At 37.7% G+C, this 18,976-nt stretch overlaps 1 protein-coding gene across 1 annotated transcript in view; it reads right to left on the bottom strand.

Annotated features, from left to right (window-relative positions):
• LOC135222615 (sodium-dependent phosphate transport protein 2B-like) overlaps positions 1-18,976 on the bottom strand; it is a 40,852-nt gene that overhangs the window by 9,771 nt on the left and 12,105 nt on the right. Inside the window, exons 2-3 of the mRNA XM_064260711.1 lie at positions 17,469-17,628; positions 11,933-12,073 (exon numbers count right to left, since the gene is read on the bottom strand). Coding sequence (XP_064116781.1) covers positions 11,933-12,073; positions 17,469-17,628 — 301 coding nt within the window. The remainder of the gene's footprint in view (positions 1-11,932; positions 12,074-17,468; positions 17,629-18,976) is intronic.

Below are 18,976 nucleotides of genomic sequence, written 5' to 3'. Positions count from 1 at the left end.
TGGGTCGAGAAAATGCCCAGAAGATAAAATATCAACTTCACAAGAAAAAAGAAAATGATAAGATAAAACCTTAACTTTAGAAAAAAAGTTTATACGTATATATATATATATATATATATATATATATATATATATATATATATAATATATATATAATATATCATATATATATATATATATATATGTGTGTGTGTGTGTGTGTGTGTATATATATAGTTATATATATATGTATATATCTATATATATATATATATATATATATATATATATATATATATATATATATATATATATATATATAAGTCATATCACATTTCCGTGATTCATATACATATATCGAGCTACAATGTCCTTTAATATCTAATTCGCTCTACCTCGGAATTAATATATTTTCATATATGCTTAACCGAAGGGGAATTTTTTCTCGATAATAGACTTGCCTGGACCAGGGCGCGAACCTATGATCCTTACAAATCCAGGTAACGTCAGTGAAGCTTTATCCTACTACACCACCGCGAGTGGTGTAGTAGGATAAAGCTTCACTGACGTTCCTGGATTTGTAAGGATCATAGGTTCGCGCCCTGGTCCAGGCAAGTCTATTATCGAGAAAAAATTCCCCTTCGGTTAAGCATATATGAAAATATATTAATTCCGAGGTAGAGCGAATTAGATATTAAAGGACATTGTAGCTCGATATATATATATCATATATATATATATATATATATATATATATATATATATATATATAATATATATATATATATTTATATATATATATATGTAGTACTTTGAAAGGCTAAAATCAGATTTAAAGGACACTGATCAAACATGCAGAAATTATAGGGCGTTTACAGCTTAGTAAGAGCCTGTCTGGTGTAGAAATGTCCTACGATCAGATCCTCACGATCAGACCCTCCTAAATCCAAGGTCTACAGACACTCATTATCAGTGAAGTCCATCTTTAGACATGTGTTTGAAGGAAATATCTTCTGCCATCGCCATATACAGGTTTACGTACTCAAACAGCTCTAGGGAACACAAAGTTTTAAATATATGGAATAATTATATATATATATATATATATATATATATATATATATATATATATATATATATATATATATATATCATTATTTTCCAGTGTACTGCCTTGAGAGTGATCACTACTCTCGGTATATGTAAGAGAGGAGAGAGACTGTTTGTGTGAGTAAATGTACATAACACGTTTTGAAGAGTACTTTCCGCTTTCTGCCGTGTGCGTGAGCAGAAAGGCGACTTCAAATTACGTAATGGACGTTTTGGAAATAGGCTGGCCGACGTCGCAACGGCCTTGGTTATCGAATCGTGAGCATTTTTAGTTGTACGTTTTTTTCTTTCCTTTTATAGCGTGGAACTGACACAGTTGAAACAGACTTTGACCTTCGGGATTCTTATTTCAGTTTGGCAAATCTCTGTCATTAAATTGACAGTCTGTGGTCTTGTCTGAAAACAAGTGAGTGTTTTCATGTAAAAAGGCAGATATTTTTGCTGGTCGCACATTAGTGGGTCTGGTTCTTCCAATTTCAACAACATCCTGAAGTAGTTATCATCTTTTCAGGTGGGTCCCTAGTTTAGGGTTATTAATACTTCAGTTGTCTAAAGTCGAACGCATTTTTCTTTCGCTTTAGTATGTGTCTTAAAAGACATGATTCAAAAGGCATTAAAGCTTCTAAACAAGTTTCTTTCGTAACTAGTATTCACATACCAAATTGTGCTTACTCTTCCCATTCTGAATTAACTTAACCTTTTAGAATCTTTTTCTCACAAACTCTGACGACTTACACTTTCATTAGCCCTTTATCTAGGTTTCCACCTAACTTTACCGACATGAAAACAACAGTAAGAATGCTGCTTCAAGAAATACAAAGGCCATCTTTTTTATGCAAGCACCCTGTCCACGTTGCTAACCATCCTCCCCTTCCCTCCCCTCCCCTCCCCTCCCCTCCCCCAAGAGGGTCTGCTTATAATCGTCGGCATTCCCAAGACTTCCTATCGGGATGCGAGAGAGCAAAAAATCCTGGAGGCGCGCTCGCACGAAGGCGAGAAGACCGAAGGATGGTTCTCGACAGAGCCACGACCTTGGAGGAATGAAGAAGGTGCGCGTTTATTGGAAGATGAGTGACGACCACCTGGATGTCTGTAGCCTCATCTTCACCTCGATCGGAGGAGGAGGAAATGTTTAGAGATGAAGCAAGTTGCACTGAACTGTTTGACAGACTTCAAAGTTCTAACCAGTTTTATTAATGTGCTGGAGGATTCTTACTAGTTAGGTCAGTTGACAACGTGAATATAAAAAAAGCTTCGACGTATGCTTTTACGGAGCTAATACTTCAAGGAAGTCAAAAACCACCTGCGCTTCAGTAATTACTCCCGACCTTCATTTAGGCGAAACGGTACGACGGCCGTTTATCAAAGTAATAACCGCGCCAGTGCCTTTACAAACGTACTTGGATAAAGGATATGCAAATAAAGTTATGATAAAAAATGAAGCAAAAACTACAAGTATCATCCAGTTCATTAAAAAAAAAATGTGAAGACCCAATATGGTGGTAATGAGCTTATTGGCGGGTTTTTTGAAGCTTGTAGTTGTCGACAATGGCATGAGTGTCATTCATACCTGCAAAAGCACGCACAAAAAGTGCGCACATTTGGGTAGGTGTACAATTATGCATGCGCTCACAGATGTCCATATATATAGATATATATATCTATATATATATATATTATATATATATATATATATATATATATATATATACGTATGTGTGTGTATGGGTGTGCATGCATGTATGTATAAAGGCGCCTGTAGCTAATATGTAAGTGTTTGGAATAAGGAAATGCCCAACAAATGAATATTAGTAAATTAAGATAAACTACCTAGTGAAACACCAGATTAGTCGACATATTAAAGTCAAGGATTGAGGAAAACATGGTAATGTGCATTTTCCATTCTTTCGTCTACTTTGCACAGCACAAAATAATGAACCAAATTTTTTTTTATGACATTGTATAGATAAGGAAGATGGCTAGATCATGGAGACTGAATCACAGGCGTTTCATTCATATGACATCTCTCTGATATATGTATCAGTTTTATATTTATAAAAGCAAAAATAGAAAATGGGTATATTGAACAAAACTGAATGTGCCGAGTGGACGTACCCAGGAAATCGTTTTGGGAAAAATTGCAAGCTCCCTGTCTAGGTCTAAAATGGCGGTTGGCACCACGACTGATGTGGGTGAGATTGGCGGTTGCTGTGCCACATACGGTAACACAACCTTGGCGTGTCATCAACTACAGTTAAACCCCCCCTGAGAGAGGCTTCTCATATCAGCCCTGCAGTGTCGCCGGCAGTATATAGCTGTTATAGTCGCTACGGAGGGCTATCCCATATAAATGCGAGGTCTTTTGAGATTTGTGGTTCCTTGGTAACTGGTCTCTCTTGCTTCGTCTTGGACGTCATTGTAGATTTTAGAGAATATGTACTTTATTATTATTATTATATCTGGAATCTTGACAATTTCATACTTATTGTTGAAAATTTGTAGTTTGAAATGCTTTCAGTATTAAAAAGCAATGCGGACAACTGACGAGCGCAAATGACATTAATTCTTCAAAATTGACAACATTCAAACGACATTTTCACGTCGGATGAAGTTTCTGTCTTGCTTTTCGAAAGGACCCATGTTCCAGACGGAACTCTGGAGGGTAACAAGTTCCACCTTCGCCATAATCGCATCTGAATGAATACCCGAGATCCCGATGTACCCCCGACGACATCCCGAAGGAAATCCCCGTCTCCCCTCCATTCCATGCGTAACTCTTTGACCTAAGTCATTTCCTTTGAAGGAACTGGATCCTGGTAACTAATAAGTGATGCAGCCACGACGGGTCCTCCTCCCAGTCGTCTCATATGAGAAGGAAAGTGATAATCTTCACAGGAAGAATGATGCATCCTGTTGACTCTGCAGGATTCATTTAATAATAATAATAATAATAATAATAATAATAATAATAATAATAATAATAATAATAAAATGAAAAGGAAGATCCGGATGCCTCTTTTCAGCCGCTTGTGATATAATATCTTGTTTACCAAGAAGAGTACGGCAGATGATTTGCTGGATATGAATAGATGTAATACATTGGCATGAATTATAATTGCAAAAAAAAAACAAGCCTTCCCGGATGTAGATTTATGTAATATAGTACGCGTACCCGGAACTGAGATTTGATTAGCGTAGGGCTTTTATCTATTTGGCAGGGCCTGTCATATAGTAAGCACCTTAAGTCAAGAATGCATATAAACAGGAAATCGGATGAAAGAGTTATATCGGTGTATATTTGATTTAGTTTTGTCATTTATCTATTGTGAGAGTTTCGCTTTTAAGCATACGAATTTGTAAAATATAAGCAACTTTTCTCTGACAAAACGTTCTAGTATCATTGGAAGTCGTGGGATATGAAAATGAAACCGAAGCCCAAAGCAACGGTACAATGGCAGGCGGCGTTGGAAAGGTATTATAAAAAAAAAATCAAGTTTTTGAAAAACTATCGTCAACTGAGTGGCCTTGGTGGACATTGCTGCTTGCAAAATTCTCACACTTATTCCAGTGGATGAATATTATAATTGTTATCTTCATAAAGAAAACTCAGTTTCCCTCTTTATCTTAAAGTGACGAGGGCTAAACATTTCTTTGGGGGTATGGGAACTCACCTATGACCTCTAGTTCTCTTCCGCCTACGTTTAGTTCTACTCTTGTGACGTCAGAGGTCCGAGTACCTCTTCCGAGGATCCGGGAGCGAAGACGATTTTTTGTCTCATTTTTTGCCAAGTTGCATTTCGCGTTTGTGAGAGGATCCTTGTGTGATAAAGCAGCCACGTGGGTGCGTGGGAAACTCATTTGTAGTTGTACAGCTTATCGAACCTTTGGAACATCCGACTCGGTAGGAGTATGTTATTATTATCAAGGTAAAAAGTATTTTATGTTTTTGTGAGCCACCTTAGAGAACTCATCGCTAATTGAAAGACTTCAAATAAGATAAATAAGAACAAATACGATTATGAGGTTGAAATGATACAGGAACGGCAAAGACAAAGAGTGAGAGACACTTTAAAAAGGAGGCGCTTCCAGTCTGTTGATCTGCCCAATAATGATGACACATACAAATGTACTCTTACAGCATAATCAGTTTGAACTCAACGTCATCTTAATATTGAACCGCATTCTAGACCTGAGACGCGTTCATTTGATAAGCAGTGCCAGAGAGGAGATCAATACCAATAATGGGCGAGCGGTGTCGTTGTAATCATTTGTTTATTGTCTGTCGCGTTGCATGTATTTGCTTGTTGTTCTTTCACACAGGAGAGAAAAGAGAGCGCGCGCATCACCATCCCCAAGAAGAGAGAGAGAGAGAGAGAGAGAGAGAGAGAGAGAGAGAGAGAGATTGAGATTTTCGTAAACACAGTACGTCATCATCACCAAGAGAGAGAGAGAGAGAGAGAGAGAGAGAGAGAGAGAGAGATTGAGATTTTCGTAAACACAGTACGTCATCATCACCGAGAGAGAGAGAGAGAATTTTTTTTCGTAAACGTAGTACATCATCATCCCCAAAGAGAGAGAGAGAGAGAGAGAGATTTTGTAAACGCAGTACATCACCATCCCGAAGAAGAAGAAGAAGAAGAAGAAGAAGAGAGAGAGAGAGAGAGAGAGAGAGAGAGAGAGAGAGAGAGAGAGAGAGAGAGAGAATTTCGTAAACACGGGGCCTCAGGGCATCACCATCCCCCCAAAAAGTCGGGTGAAATAACAGCCAGCATTTTCACCACTTGATGACCCTGTAATTTCCACCTCAACATCTCGGATAATCATGGCACATGGACAGTTACGGGGGCATAAGTTGTGTTGAAATCCTTTTATGTTGTTGATACATTTTACAGTTAAAAAGTTTGATTTGAATCAAGACCCTCTTAAGCCATAACTGAATTCAAGACATGAGAATATTTGTTTCATATTCCGGTCAGTATTTGAAGCAAGATTCTGCCAAAATAACTCGCATTTTCTTCACTAACAAAGAAACCCGAATTGAGACTTACCAAGAAATGGTCTGTTAAAATGCATTCTCCTGTATGCTTCTATTTTTTGTCACACATACAGAGAGAGAGAGAGAGAGAGAGAGAGGGAGAGAGAGAGAGAGAGAGAGAGAGAGAGAAAGGGGGGTGGCAGGAGGGGGAGATGCATATAACGGATACAGACGTCGTGAATCTAAAGTCGTGTCAGAAAAAAAATCAGGTAGTGAAACGGTCACCGATCTTGCAGCTCTAGTCTTTGATAGATACTATATATTCATACATACACAATATATATATATATAGAATCTATATATATATATATATCTATATATATATATATATACATATATATATATATATATATATATTATATATATAGTTATTTTGTATGTATGTTTTCTTCTCACTCTTCACAACTTTTGGCACTATCAAGGTCGAAACTATTTGTGATTATAGAGAGAGAGAGAGAGAGAGAGAGAGAGAGAGAGAGAGAGAGAGAGAGAGAGAGAGAGAGAGAGAATATGCTATAAAATTTGAATTTAAAAGATTAGAAACGATTATAGTCTTTTCGGCAAATGGGAACTAAACATCAGAGTATTTACTGGCAGTTGTGATCGAACAACAGCCACGGGCAGATCCTGGAATGCCTTTACCTGAAGATATTGTATCAAAAGAAGATATGAAAACAAGGCAAAAGAACGATTCAAAATCTAAAGAATAATATCTCGTAACTGTCTTTTGTTCATAACAAGCGGAACGAGAAACAAAAAAGGTTAGTGTTATTGTTTCATAGTTTTGTAGCTTTCTCTTTATTAATTGGCCGTACACTATATGGCCTTCAGAGTACACGTACTGCAGACATGAACGTTCAGATTTTTATCGCAACAGTCGTGAATTCAGCCAGCAGTGAAGTTCTTACCCGATTTAAAATATTAATAAAATGAATTCGTGTTTCAGTGGTAGTTTGGCCATAACTGCCACCTGTCCACCTAGCAAAGTTCATCAGCTCACAGGAGAAAAAGGACTGCAGAGACATGCCGCAGGATTTGCCCTCCTATGTGCTTCATGTCTGTGTCGTTTCATTTATGCTCCTTTCATGGAAAAACGGCATTGAATGGCTATTGTTATGCGCTTGCTTTCCACAACCTTGCTTCGTTTTGTTTTTCATGTCTTGACATTCAGCTTTGTCTCTGTCATTCCGCCACGTAATTATTACCCTCTGACTCACGTATTCTAGCTCACACCCCGCCCCCCCTCCCCTCTCCCTACTTGCGGTATCTTTCAGTAGAACTCCCCTGTGATCGTTATTCTAGTGGGGAAATCCTCAGGATAATGCACTCATCATACATACGTATCCCCAAGGTAGAGTAGCTTAATACTCCTAAGATTTAGTGCTCTCTCTCTCTCTCTCTCTCTCTCTCTCTCTCTCTCTCTCTCTCTCTCTCTCCTAAACTAATTTATATCATTTTCACCCCCAACCTTGTACGTCTCTTTCTCTCCGTCGTTCGCATCGCCACCGAGGGAGTCATTACTTTTGTTGACCTTGGTAAAATCGTAGACCGTAATTCCTCCTGTATTTTCCAGAGAAACAATCTGTCTGTCTGTCGGTGAATATCTAGTATTCAGCTGTCATTTTAGACGTTTCCGTTATTTGAATTTTTTTCCAAAATTTTTTTATTACTTTCAAAACACCCACCCACCCACGCCAGCAAGCAAGCAAAAAAACGAAAAATAACATAATTTGTATATATATTTTTTACATGCTACGGTAACATTTCTCATATGTATATATATTTATAATTTTACGTGCTATGTCAAAAAATTTTCTGTGTTTAAATGTATTTAAATTAACAAAATCATACTTGTATATCGTTATAAAGTTAATTGGTTCTGGGGCATTTGAGAAATGCACAGAACATTAGCAAAGGAAGACGTACCATACGTTAAAGTAGACCAATAATGAATTATGCAAACATGCTTGGTAAGTCGGCGGCACCTGGCAACTTGCGAAAACTGGTCTAAATGTGGGCTGAATGAATGACCTAGAAATTCGGAACATTTTGAATTCGTTAATGAATGAAAATCGATTGCGTGACAATAGGAAAAATAATGACATGTCGTGACCGCAAACGCAAAAGTGCGCCCTGACTTTCATTTTGAATTAAATGAATAAGATTGGTTCAAGCTTCAGCTTAAAGCTAAAGGTTGCCCGTGTTAAAGAAAATAATTTGAGATTCCGAACGTAAAAATGTTTTATCGGTATTTCCTTGTCACTGGTCGAGTGATGTCATTTATTTTTCATCCCCATGACCAAGCAAGATGTACGAGGAAGATGGTAGGATTATCGATTCATGTGCAGCGAAGAGCTTCGGAAAATAAACCTTGCAAAACGGCCAAGAGTCCTAAGTAGGAAGGATAGATTGACGAAAAGGCATCGTCCAAAAATCAGGCATCGCACTAAGAGGAGATGAAGCCCAGCGTTTCCACTTCATCATCATTATGAAGCAGAAGCATCGTAATGGATTCTAATGAAGAGTCCTTTGTTGAAACTTGACACATCACTTCGAGGTCATTGAAAATCAGTGAGGGAGGGACTGCCTGTTGAGTAGATTCAGTTGAAGTGGGGAGGTAACTAAGGAAAATACTTTTGAAAACTGAAAGTTCCGAGAAAGATACCTTATAGATAACAAACGTTAACCAAGGCAATGAACAAGGGGAGACATTTTGAAGACTGAAATTAACAAAAAAAATATTGGCATTGCTCGTTCTTTTTAGTGCTAATGATGGAGAAATCCGAAGGGTCCCAATTATCTTAAAAAAAAAACACCTTAGTTTATCAGAAGCCTCACGACGTCAGTGACTGCTTCCGTACTAAGTGTAAATAAAAACGAAATCTGACGCCAGACAAAAGGAGTCTCATCAAACATGAACAACGCTGTCAACCTCTGAATGAATTTCAGTACACATGCAGATATTAAAGTGATATTTTACAACAGAAATGGCGATAAGTGGTGGTAACCTCATTCTCACTGGTAGTCCAGGCCCAGAGGGAATGAAAAATGAGAAGGAAAGAGTGAGGCTGTAATTCAGAGGAATTCAGGTGTTTGCAGGCTCAAGTGATCTTCCATACAAAGCTCCTGTGACCTTAGTCACAATTCATTATCCTATTGTTCTTCTGCCATTACTCCTGGACGCAACTGGTGTTGACGCGTTTCCAGGACTGTTTTTCACTTCTGCAAATGACCAGCAGCTTCACGAAAGTTATTTTCCATGAGTTGCTTTTTGGGGAGCCGGATCTCACTCATGGCTTACCGAGTTCAAAACATATAAGGCGAGTCTTTTGATAGTTGCTGATTTTTATGATTCCAAAAGGCGACGCCATAAGGAAGTGGGTTGTTTGGTCAAGTGAATTTTCTTAGATTTGTACTCTAGACCATGAAGAAATGGGATGTATCAAGTTATAATGCAGGGAGTGGACAAATGTTTTTTAATTTAAGCCGTTATACTAAGAAGTGCATTTATTTCTTAAGGCGTCCTTCAAAATAACAAAACGGGCTTACACTTGCATGCTCGGATATATAATTCAGTTACAGACAAAAAATGTTGAATGTTTCCAGTTCTTAAACAACCGGCCCCCATCCCCTTCCGAATCGTAAACGAAGCCCCTCACAGTCCATGCTTTCCGAAGGTCGCACTTGGAAAATTTCAAGCCTTAAAAACACTCGCATGTAAATAGTGGAATCTTGGGCATCTAGCCAGGTGCCCCAGCTTAAAGGGTAGTTGCTGCACTCTCTCTCTCTCTCTCTCTCTCTCTCTCTCTCTCTCTCTCTCTCTCTCTCTCTCTCTCTCTCTCTCTCTCTCCTTTGAAAATATCAGCCAATTTTTTTTAGGCTCGTAGCAAAGGCTTAGTTTAATGTACACTGGTATGTAACATTCTAAAAGTATATAATCACTTTCAGTAGAGATATTTGTCGCCAAGGAATGCACACTACTGAACAGAGGTATGTTGAGGCTGCGGAACACATTTTTAAACTACATACAAAGGTACTCAAATCTAGAAGTAGAAGAGAAACGACTCTGTGAACTTTAGCATAATAGAAGGATTATTGCTGACTAGTTGAAACCGAATGATATTCACTGGCAAACAGGATTGCGTAAAACTGGCGGGGGTAACGTTCTTTAAAAGTGAATTGGGCGGCTGATTTAGTATGCAGAAATCTCTTAGACTGTAATATTTGTCGGTGAACAGAAATTAGATGCCGCGGTGCTGTTAATCTATGCTGGAACAAAATTACTTTACGTAAAATACACACCTTCAAATTCCCCTCTAAACGTTATCTCGTTTTCCATTTGACCAGTTCAGTGGGGTCATAAAGTACGATAGTTGCAAATGTCGAATCGACACCCTTGCACAGTTTCTCTCAACCCAGCCTTTCACCCGATGTAAACAAACGTACTGCTCCCCTCTGGGATCCACTGAGAACATGGCGCTCCCCTTCGAGAGAGCCTTACCTACGTACGCCCTGTCACTTCCCTTTCACTAACTCGTCAACTAGAACTAATCCGGATTTAGGCGCTATCCCCTCATCAACTTCAGAGATTTCTGCAGTCAAAGCAGGGAAAATTTCACATTTATCGAAAACTCGTTGGTAGAAGAGAGCTTTAATAGAATTTGAAGGGCTGATTCAGATTGAAGAGCCGCCCGCAATACACGAAAGGTTTTGGTCTTTCGTCATGAAAACAAATCGGGGTGAGGGAAACGTTCTGTTAATTTAATTAATTTTATATGAGCGGCAAGGCTCCCCTCCTGGAGAGAGAGAGAGAGAGAGAGAGAGAGAGAGAGAGAGAGAGAGAGTAATGAACACAAAATGAATCGGTAGGCAACCTTTTGCGATGAGGAATGTTGCTAACCTTACAGGAGACCACGAGACAGGTCGTGAGTAACGTTGACTTGTTTAGTAATGAAATGCCACAAAAAACTGAAAAATAGACCAGTTCCTGATGTCTGCGTGTGTAATATATATATATATATATATATATATATATATATATATTATATATATATATATATTATATATATATACACACACACGTATTGTATGTATGTAAAATACAATATTCAGGTGATGTTTACTTTTGACTTTTTGTTCCTCGGAAAGTTTTTTCGAGAGACTACTCGCCCTAAGCCTTTCTGTGGCCCCACTGGGTGTGACCCGACACAGTCGACTTACTAAAGTGTACAAATTCACTGCTTAAATCAAGAGAAGCGCAGTAGATCAGTATGAAACGGAATCGATGTCGTGTCTCGTGTAACTACGTTTTATATAATATTATATATATATATATATATATATATATATATATATATTATATATACTATATATATATAGTATATATATATATATAAATATAACAAAAAGGAGCTCATTAAAACCAAAATGTAGAAAGTTAATGTATTAACAGAAAATATTTGTCTTATATATATATATATATATATATTATATATATATATATATATATATATATATATATATATATATATAGCATGTATATATGTATATATATATATATATGTCTATAATAATAATAATAATAATAATAATAATAATAATAATAATAATAATAATAATAATAAAAAGAAGCCCACAAAAACACCAAAATGTAGAAAGTTACTGTTTTGACAGAAAAATATTTATATATATATATATATATATATATATATATATATATATATATATATATATATATATATATATAAAAGAAGAGGTTAATGCTGGTTCATACTAGTGTATAGGTCAACCATTTTAAATTTCCCTTACCTGTAGTTTTGCCAGCGATGAGTCTGAAGGCCGAAGACAAGAAGTCGAGGGAGCAGATGAAAAGATACAGAAATCCGAAGACGACGATAATCTTGACGATGTTGAGGGCCAACCGCTTCGCCTTCTCCTCCGTTGTCATATCTGTCAATGTAAGAGGCGAATGACGAAAAGATCTCTCTCAATGTGAAACTTTGTCTGCCTATTGCTATGCCTAATTTCTCTTATATTTTCATATAGTTGTAGGACTTTACAGTGTATATTGCTATCTGTGATATATAGTGAAATCTGTAAATCAAGACTTTAATTGTACACCGAAAGCAAGAGTTTTGATGTTGAGAGAAAATATGTTTTCATTAAATTTTAGTTCGGCCAATGTGTAGTTGCCCAATTTCATGTTCCACAAATTTTTAAAAGCACACACAAACTCGTAAGTGCGAGTTGAATAAGACATATGAAAGCAGCGTGGATGTTCATATTGAGAGCGAGGTTTGCAATATATCAAAAGGAAATAAAGATACATGTCTTCTGCCAAGAAATGTTAGATTGGGAGGTGATTTGGGTATTTTATCGTGACCATATTAAAAACATTTTATTATCTATATTTATTTATGGAACTTTATAAGCTCAGATCTGACTTCTTTGAGGGTCTCTTAAAATCATATTTCAGTTTGCAGTAGGGAGCATCCATACCGTACATAATAATAATATAGATAAGCGTATGGAAGAGAATTATGAAATATGTATACTTCGTACATTTTTCTTAGTTGCTTATTCTTTATCTCTATGGCCATCTACTCTTAAGGCATAACTCTATTTTTGAAGAGTGATTTTTCACACTGAAAGCCTGTGTCGGAGATTTTATCACGCGTTCTCTTCAAGGCATCGGGATGAACGTAACAAATTTCGAGGTCTAAAAGTAGCGAACTGAACTGTTCCAGTAAGACCAGACAATTGAGTGTCAAGGGCGGAGGGCGAGGCAAGTCTGGTTTACCTCATTGCCAAACAAAAACCCTGTGATGAAACACTCGTAGCGTTTGGACATATACCCGTTCCTTGCATGCTCTCGGACGGAGGCAGGCACTAGGAAGATCTCCTTTGGAAATGAAGGCTTCCATCTTTTGGGGTCGATTTGCTAGATATAAAGAACCTGACTGTAACTCTAAGTAGCTACGAAAGTCCCTTCAGAAGAGAGAGAGAGAGAGAGAGAAGAGAAGGAGAGAGAGAGACGAGAGGAGAGAAGGCACAACCAAGCTTTCGCAATAAATCTGCAATTTTAAGAAACCCTTTCGTGGCAAATTCACCAGAAAATTATTTTTTTTCTTTACATGAAAATTTACATAGTTAGATCTGTCTATTTTTTCATGCCTCGTACTTGGATAGTTTCAAGGAATGATGAGGCAAGTCTGATAAAACACTGGTGGTGGTATCGCCAATGAAAACGCCAAAAGATCGCCCGTTCATCATGCCTCATTATTCTTATTGGCTACTGTCAGCTGCCATGTCCTCAAAGGGAGTGACTGAGAGGGCGTAGAAATGAAAGTTACCCGACAGCTCTAGTAGGTTGCTAACATTAGGTGTAAAAAAAACACTCACACACTTGCACTTTAAAATGCCTACGTGTGCGCGTCAGTATTTTTACTAATTCATGGAAACTTGCACTACATATTTTCATGTTTCTGTTGATATCGAAATTATACGTCTGGTCTAAAAGTAGCTAGTACACTGCACTGTCAGAGAGAGAGAGAGAGAGAGAGAGAGAGAGAGAGAGAGAGAGAGAGAGAGAGAGAGGAAGGGGACCGTCCAAGGGATAGGGAGGAGAGTGAAAGAGAGGAGGGTAGAGTACGGTTAGCACCTACGGCCAGTCCGAATCTTGTAGTATAAGCAAGTCGGTCAGAGTATAAAAAAAAGAAAAAAAAGACAACGGAAGAAAACTAGTGGGAAAAAGGGGCTGGTCCCTTAGAGACTGGACGCTGCTACCTACGTTACGCAAGAAGTGCTGAGTTGAACCGACTCTGTCGCATCAACTGCATATAAAGCGACATTGCCGTAGGCTTAGGTATCCTTAAAACGCCCTCAAAAAGAATATTTGCCTTCTACTCCAGTTGGCCGATATAGTATATGTTTGCCACCCGGTCACGACTCGATGTGTTGCAGTAAGTTTGTAACCTAGGGTAAACCTTGGTCTTTGCCGACCTTCATTTTCTAAGGCCGGTTCTCAGCTTTTATTCTTTCTTTTCTTCCTCTCATTTATTTTTCCTTGGGCTGTGGTTTACTTTGCGAGATTTGGTTCCCCATTCCATTAATAATTGCATTAAAAATCACAATTAATGTTTGGTTCGCCGTATTCGGACTCAGTCACTTTCGATATTGTTTTTATAATTCGGGCGGTGGGGACATAAATATCTTTTGAAGAGGCAACTGGTATACGGTATTGAAACAAACCAATTAAATATGAACCTGTGTCACGAAACCTATCTACTTAATACCGTGCTTAGCTCCTGAACTGAAGGTAGCGGCGTTCAAAACTTTCAGTATTTGCTATCCTATAAGTGGACAACGGTAGCGTTTTTAGGCCCACTATACGGTTCATCGGATGGGCATCTTTGTAAATTAAAATTTATAGTTTTCTTGAATAAGTTTCCCCAGTGCAATAGGTGCTGTTAGCTGTCCATTTGGATAGCTCCCTCTTGAATATCTCAAAGTTTTCTCATGTTTTAGGTTCATGGGCAACTTATCGAGTTGCCGTGTTACCCTACATTTATGTAAATATAAATATTTATAAATGTAAATAAATATTAGGCAGCAAACGACAGAAACCGGAGAATTCCAGGGCAACAAACAAAAAGCGTCACAAGGGATGCAAACACTTTTCCCAATTCTTCCATCATTATTCTCAGTAATGTTAGGCATCAGAAACCAGTTTGAGTTATTTTAATAGCCCTGTCCAGTAAAGATGCGAAAAGTCGGAACGCAAATACGTAGATTACTGGATAGATAGATAGATAAATATGGAACAGACAAAGGCGGCAGTCACAATGAAGGAGCTCTGGAGAATAAAAAGAACCAAAGAACCAGAGAGAGAGAGAGAGAGAGAGAGAGAGAGAGAGAGAGAGAGAGAGAGAGAGAGAGAGAGAGAGAGAGAGAGAGAGAGAGAGAGAGAGAGAGAGAGAAGCAATACGCCTCAAATCGTGACACATTTAAAGGGAAATAGCAATATTCACTCATTCATTGACTTGCAATCTTGGAGTAATTTTATGGCAGTGATTGCAGAAGATGCTTATTATTAATTAAAACTACCCTTCCAGTGGCTGCATGACCTTAAGCAAATTATTGCTGTTGTTTTTCGTTGTGGTGTGATTAATGTGGCCATATACTGACATGGGTTCATGCTCTTATCTTACTTTTAAATACCATCTGCTATTTAGGAAAATCTTAATCACAAGGGCCATGGCCGATGTGTTAAATATCAAGACCTGAAATTGTGCAAGAGGGAAACTGGAGCTGGTCAAGTATGCTTCCGTATGAAGAAAAAATGGAGGTAACAATGCGGCCTCGATTGGGTAAAATTGTATTGGCCAAGCGCAGAGAAACTGAAGCGCGTGCATTACGGACGCAAGCGCACCAGATACCGACCACACCCTCCGTTTCATTGACTTTGTGAACGTGATGCCCATCTAAGGTAACTTATTCATGAATCTTGACTCAGATGTCTCAGAGTTCCATGTCACTGGACGAAAGCTTTGTCAGGTTATTTCTGACTTGGGTCAAGAGGCTCAGCCACGGGACGCCAACTGCCTGTGGCTGGAGTGAGATTGCCATCCAGGTTTGCCTCTTCATAAATGGGTTAGACGTGCTGTTGCTGGCTTTTTATAATCACATGTCTATTGTCATTTTCTTAATTTCTTAATAGTGAATAACAACAAGTTTTCAGTGGTTATATTGTGATTGAATTTACAGGAGTTATATGGAACTTCGTTGAGAGAAAGGTGGCGTCCTTCCAGAGTTAGAGAATGATGTTGGCAAGACGTCATTGCGTGTACTGAAGTTAGGAAACTCCAAACAATTCTAACTTCATTTATAAGATTCACTCATTTTATATTATATATATTCACTTTTACTCTGTAACTCCATGCATGTAGATCTCTAAATAAGCATTTATAGCACACAAACAGCAATTATCTCTTATATGGCCATATGTACTTGACAGCACTCGAATACTGAAGCATTTAACCAATTCATCGTAAAAAAGATTGGGCTGCCTGCCCTTCATCGAGCCCCTCCCTTATGCTAGGTCATGGCTAAATTGTTTTGCTTCGATCAACGTAAGACGCCCAAAAATGTTATTTGGTGAAGAACAAATTAATAAAAGGGAAGGTAATAGCAGTGCTATCGCCGAAAAGATGAGTAAATGTAGGGAGGGAAAACAAGTACAAGTAACAGAAAAAATTAGCGTGGTATTCCGCACATTCATTTGTTCCCTGTGAAGGCACGTTGAGGTAACAAACTTGGGGGAGAGGGTGGGGGGGGGGGGGGGGGGGGGGGGGATTGTAAGTTAGGGAAGTGAAGAGGTGGAGGATGTGATGAAATTACTGATAACGGGAATTCTAACAAATGTAGGGAGATACTAATAAGGGCGTTGATATCGGCGTATACTCAAGGGTTTGTAAGTCTGTCATTTTATTCCCGGCCTAATTCTGCAAGATTTTTGTAGCATTATCGAGTTAACACCATGGCATAGATGAATATAGAAGACAACACAATGAACTCTTAGTATTCTGATGTGAATAAACGTTAACTCACTTTCCAATAAGGTTTGTATTGAATCATCAAAACAATTTAGTCTTTTAAACATGAACGCGTTTCCCTTGCGCTTTTGTTTTTGTTGAAAAGTGAGGTTGCAGGTGATTACGGTTATGCGCTCCTGCAGAAGGGTATATGTAGATATCTGAAATCAGTCGGACAATCTGCTAAGCATCCCCGATTGTTCTGGCACTTGGGTATTTTTAAGAGCCACGGGGATGGATGTGCCTCAAGTAGAAAGAGTTCTTAGGTAATAGTCTGTAGAAATTTCGTGCGAGCGAACAACAAAAAGAATAGCAAGAAACGCAGGTTGGCAAATAGAAAGCGATTTTGGCCCCCGTTTCGACGGAAACATTGCTCATAATATATGGACAAATAAGGATACTAGTGATATTAATTAAAACTTTTTTTTTACATCATCGGCTAGACACATCATCGGCTAGACGTACACGGTGTATCTGCGTTTGCAAGATTACTTGCCAGAAAATAAATATCAAGATAACCTGAGTGGAAGCCTGAGTTGCCAACAGCCACCTTACACATACTTCCGGGAAAACATGTTGACAGTCCCTTCAAGGTAAGGCTAATCATATATACGTTGGTATTGTTTGTAAGACATTTCTTACTGATCATGTACAATACTGTTAAGCATGGATACCTTCAGAATAAGTACCTCCCTAAATCAGTTATTTCCTTTCTTAGATAAACAAATACATGAAATGGTATCTATCCTTACCGGCCCATTTCTTCTCATTGGGATCTGCGCCGATCTCCGCCACAGCCCAGGGATCATCTTCAGGTGCCTGTCTCGCCTGACTTTCCTTTTCTTTGGCAGCCACTTGTTCCTTGGTGGGACCATCCGCTAGGTAGGCCGGGTTAATCTGTCCATTGGATTCCTGCGAATGAGAATAAAATTGTCAAGACACTGGAAAATGAGTTTACTTCTTTGTGCGAAGTTAATCTGTGAAGTCTAGCGTGTATACAAGGACGGCTAATCATCATAAGAAAACAAAATACATAAAAGAGAGGATCTAAAGCAGGGATGTCCAACCTGCGGCCCCACTCAGTTGTTTGAATGCGGCCCACTATCGACTCATTAAAAAAAAAAAGTTTTTAGCAAATTTATCATGTAGTGAGTACCAACTTGAACTGATCGAGTGCAAAGTCGGGAAGGTTTAAAAAAACTTTCCATAGAGAGCACACACTTCCTTTATTTTATAAGAAATTGCATTCTCTCAATGAATCAATCAAATTATAAAATTATCTAGAAAATTATTATGTATGTGGGGAAGTACATACTCTTGCGAGCAGTTTTTTTCCAGCATGAAAAACATTAAAAGCTGCAAGAAAGAAATAGGTTGACTGACAGACATTTAGCAAACATTCTTAGAATTAAGAATTCATCCTTCGATGCAAATATTGAAAATATTATGGCTGGAAGTACAAATTCAAAAGTCTTATTGAATTAATATTGGTTTAATTAAATTTAATGGGTTATTTTATATTGTATAGCTACATATAAAAATTACAACATTTACAATGTTGTAATAAAGTGTTCACATGGTTTTGTTTATATTGTAATTTTTCATTAAATTCTGGAAGACAAAGTCAAAAAGTCTCATTGAATTAATATTGATAATTAAATTTAATGGGTTAATTTCTATGTATAGCTACATATAAAAATTACAATATTTACAATGTTGTAATAAAGTGTATTCACATGGTTTTGTTTTATATTGTAATTTCATTAAAATGTATTCAGATATTCTGGGGTTTTTTTTGCGGCCCAGTTAAATATTTAAGTTTGCAATGTGGCATTAAATTAAAAGGTTGGATCCTGATCTAAAGTAACGTTCCACCGACGGTTCCCAAGAATAAGGATATAATGATAGAACCCAGATGCAGAGTATTAGAAAACGGGCTTTTGAGTACAATGTATCCAGATTTTTCGCTGACCCCCTCCCCCAAAAATGTGAAATCCTATGACATTTCAAAATATTTAAGATATCTGTTTGAAAAGTATGAACGAAGTCAAGAAAAACTACAAACTTAGCCGCCAGGTAAACGGGCCCTGTTTGATGAATAAATGAAGTACAAAAATATGTATATATATATATATATATATATATATATATATTATATATATATATCTATATCTATATAAGGTATATATATATATATATATACATACACACACACACACAGGAATGAGATACCATTGTTGAGCGATGTTTTTCAATGGTT

Source organism: Macrobrachium nipponense, chromosome 8 (genome assembly GCF_015104395.2).
Source record: "Macrobrachium nipponense isolate FS-2020 chromosome 8, ASM1510439v2, whole genome shotgun sequence".
Classification (NCBI taxonomy): Eukaryota; Metazoa; Arthropoda; class Malacostraca; order Decapoda; family Palaemonidae; genus Macrobrachium; species Macrobrachium nipponense.
The sequence above is the reverse complement of the archived record's forward strand: the minus strand, read 5'-3'. Positions and strand labels throughout refer to the sequence as shown.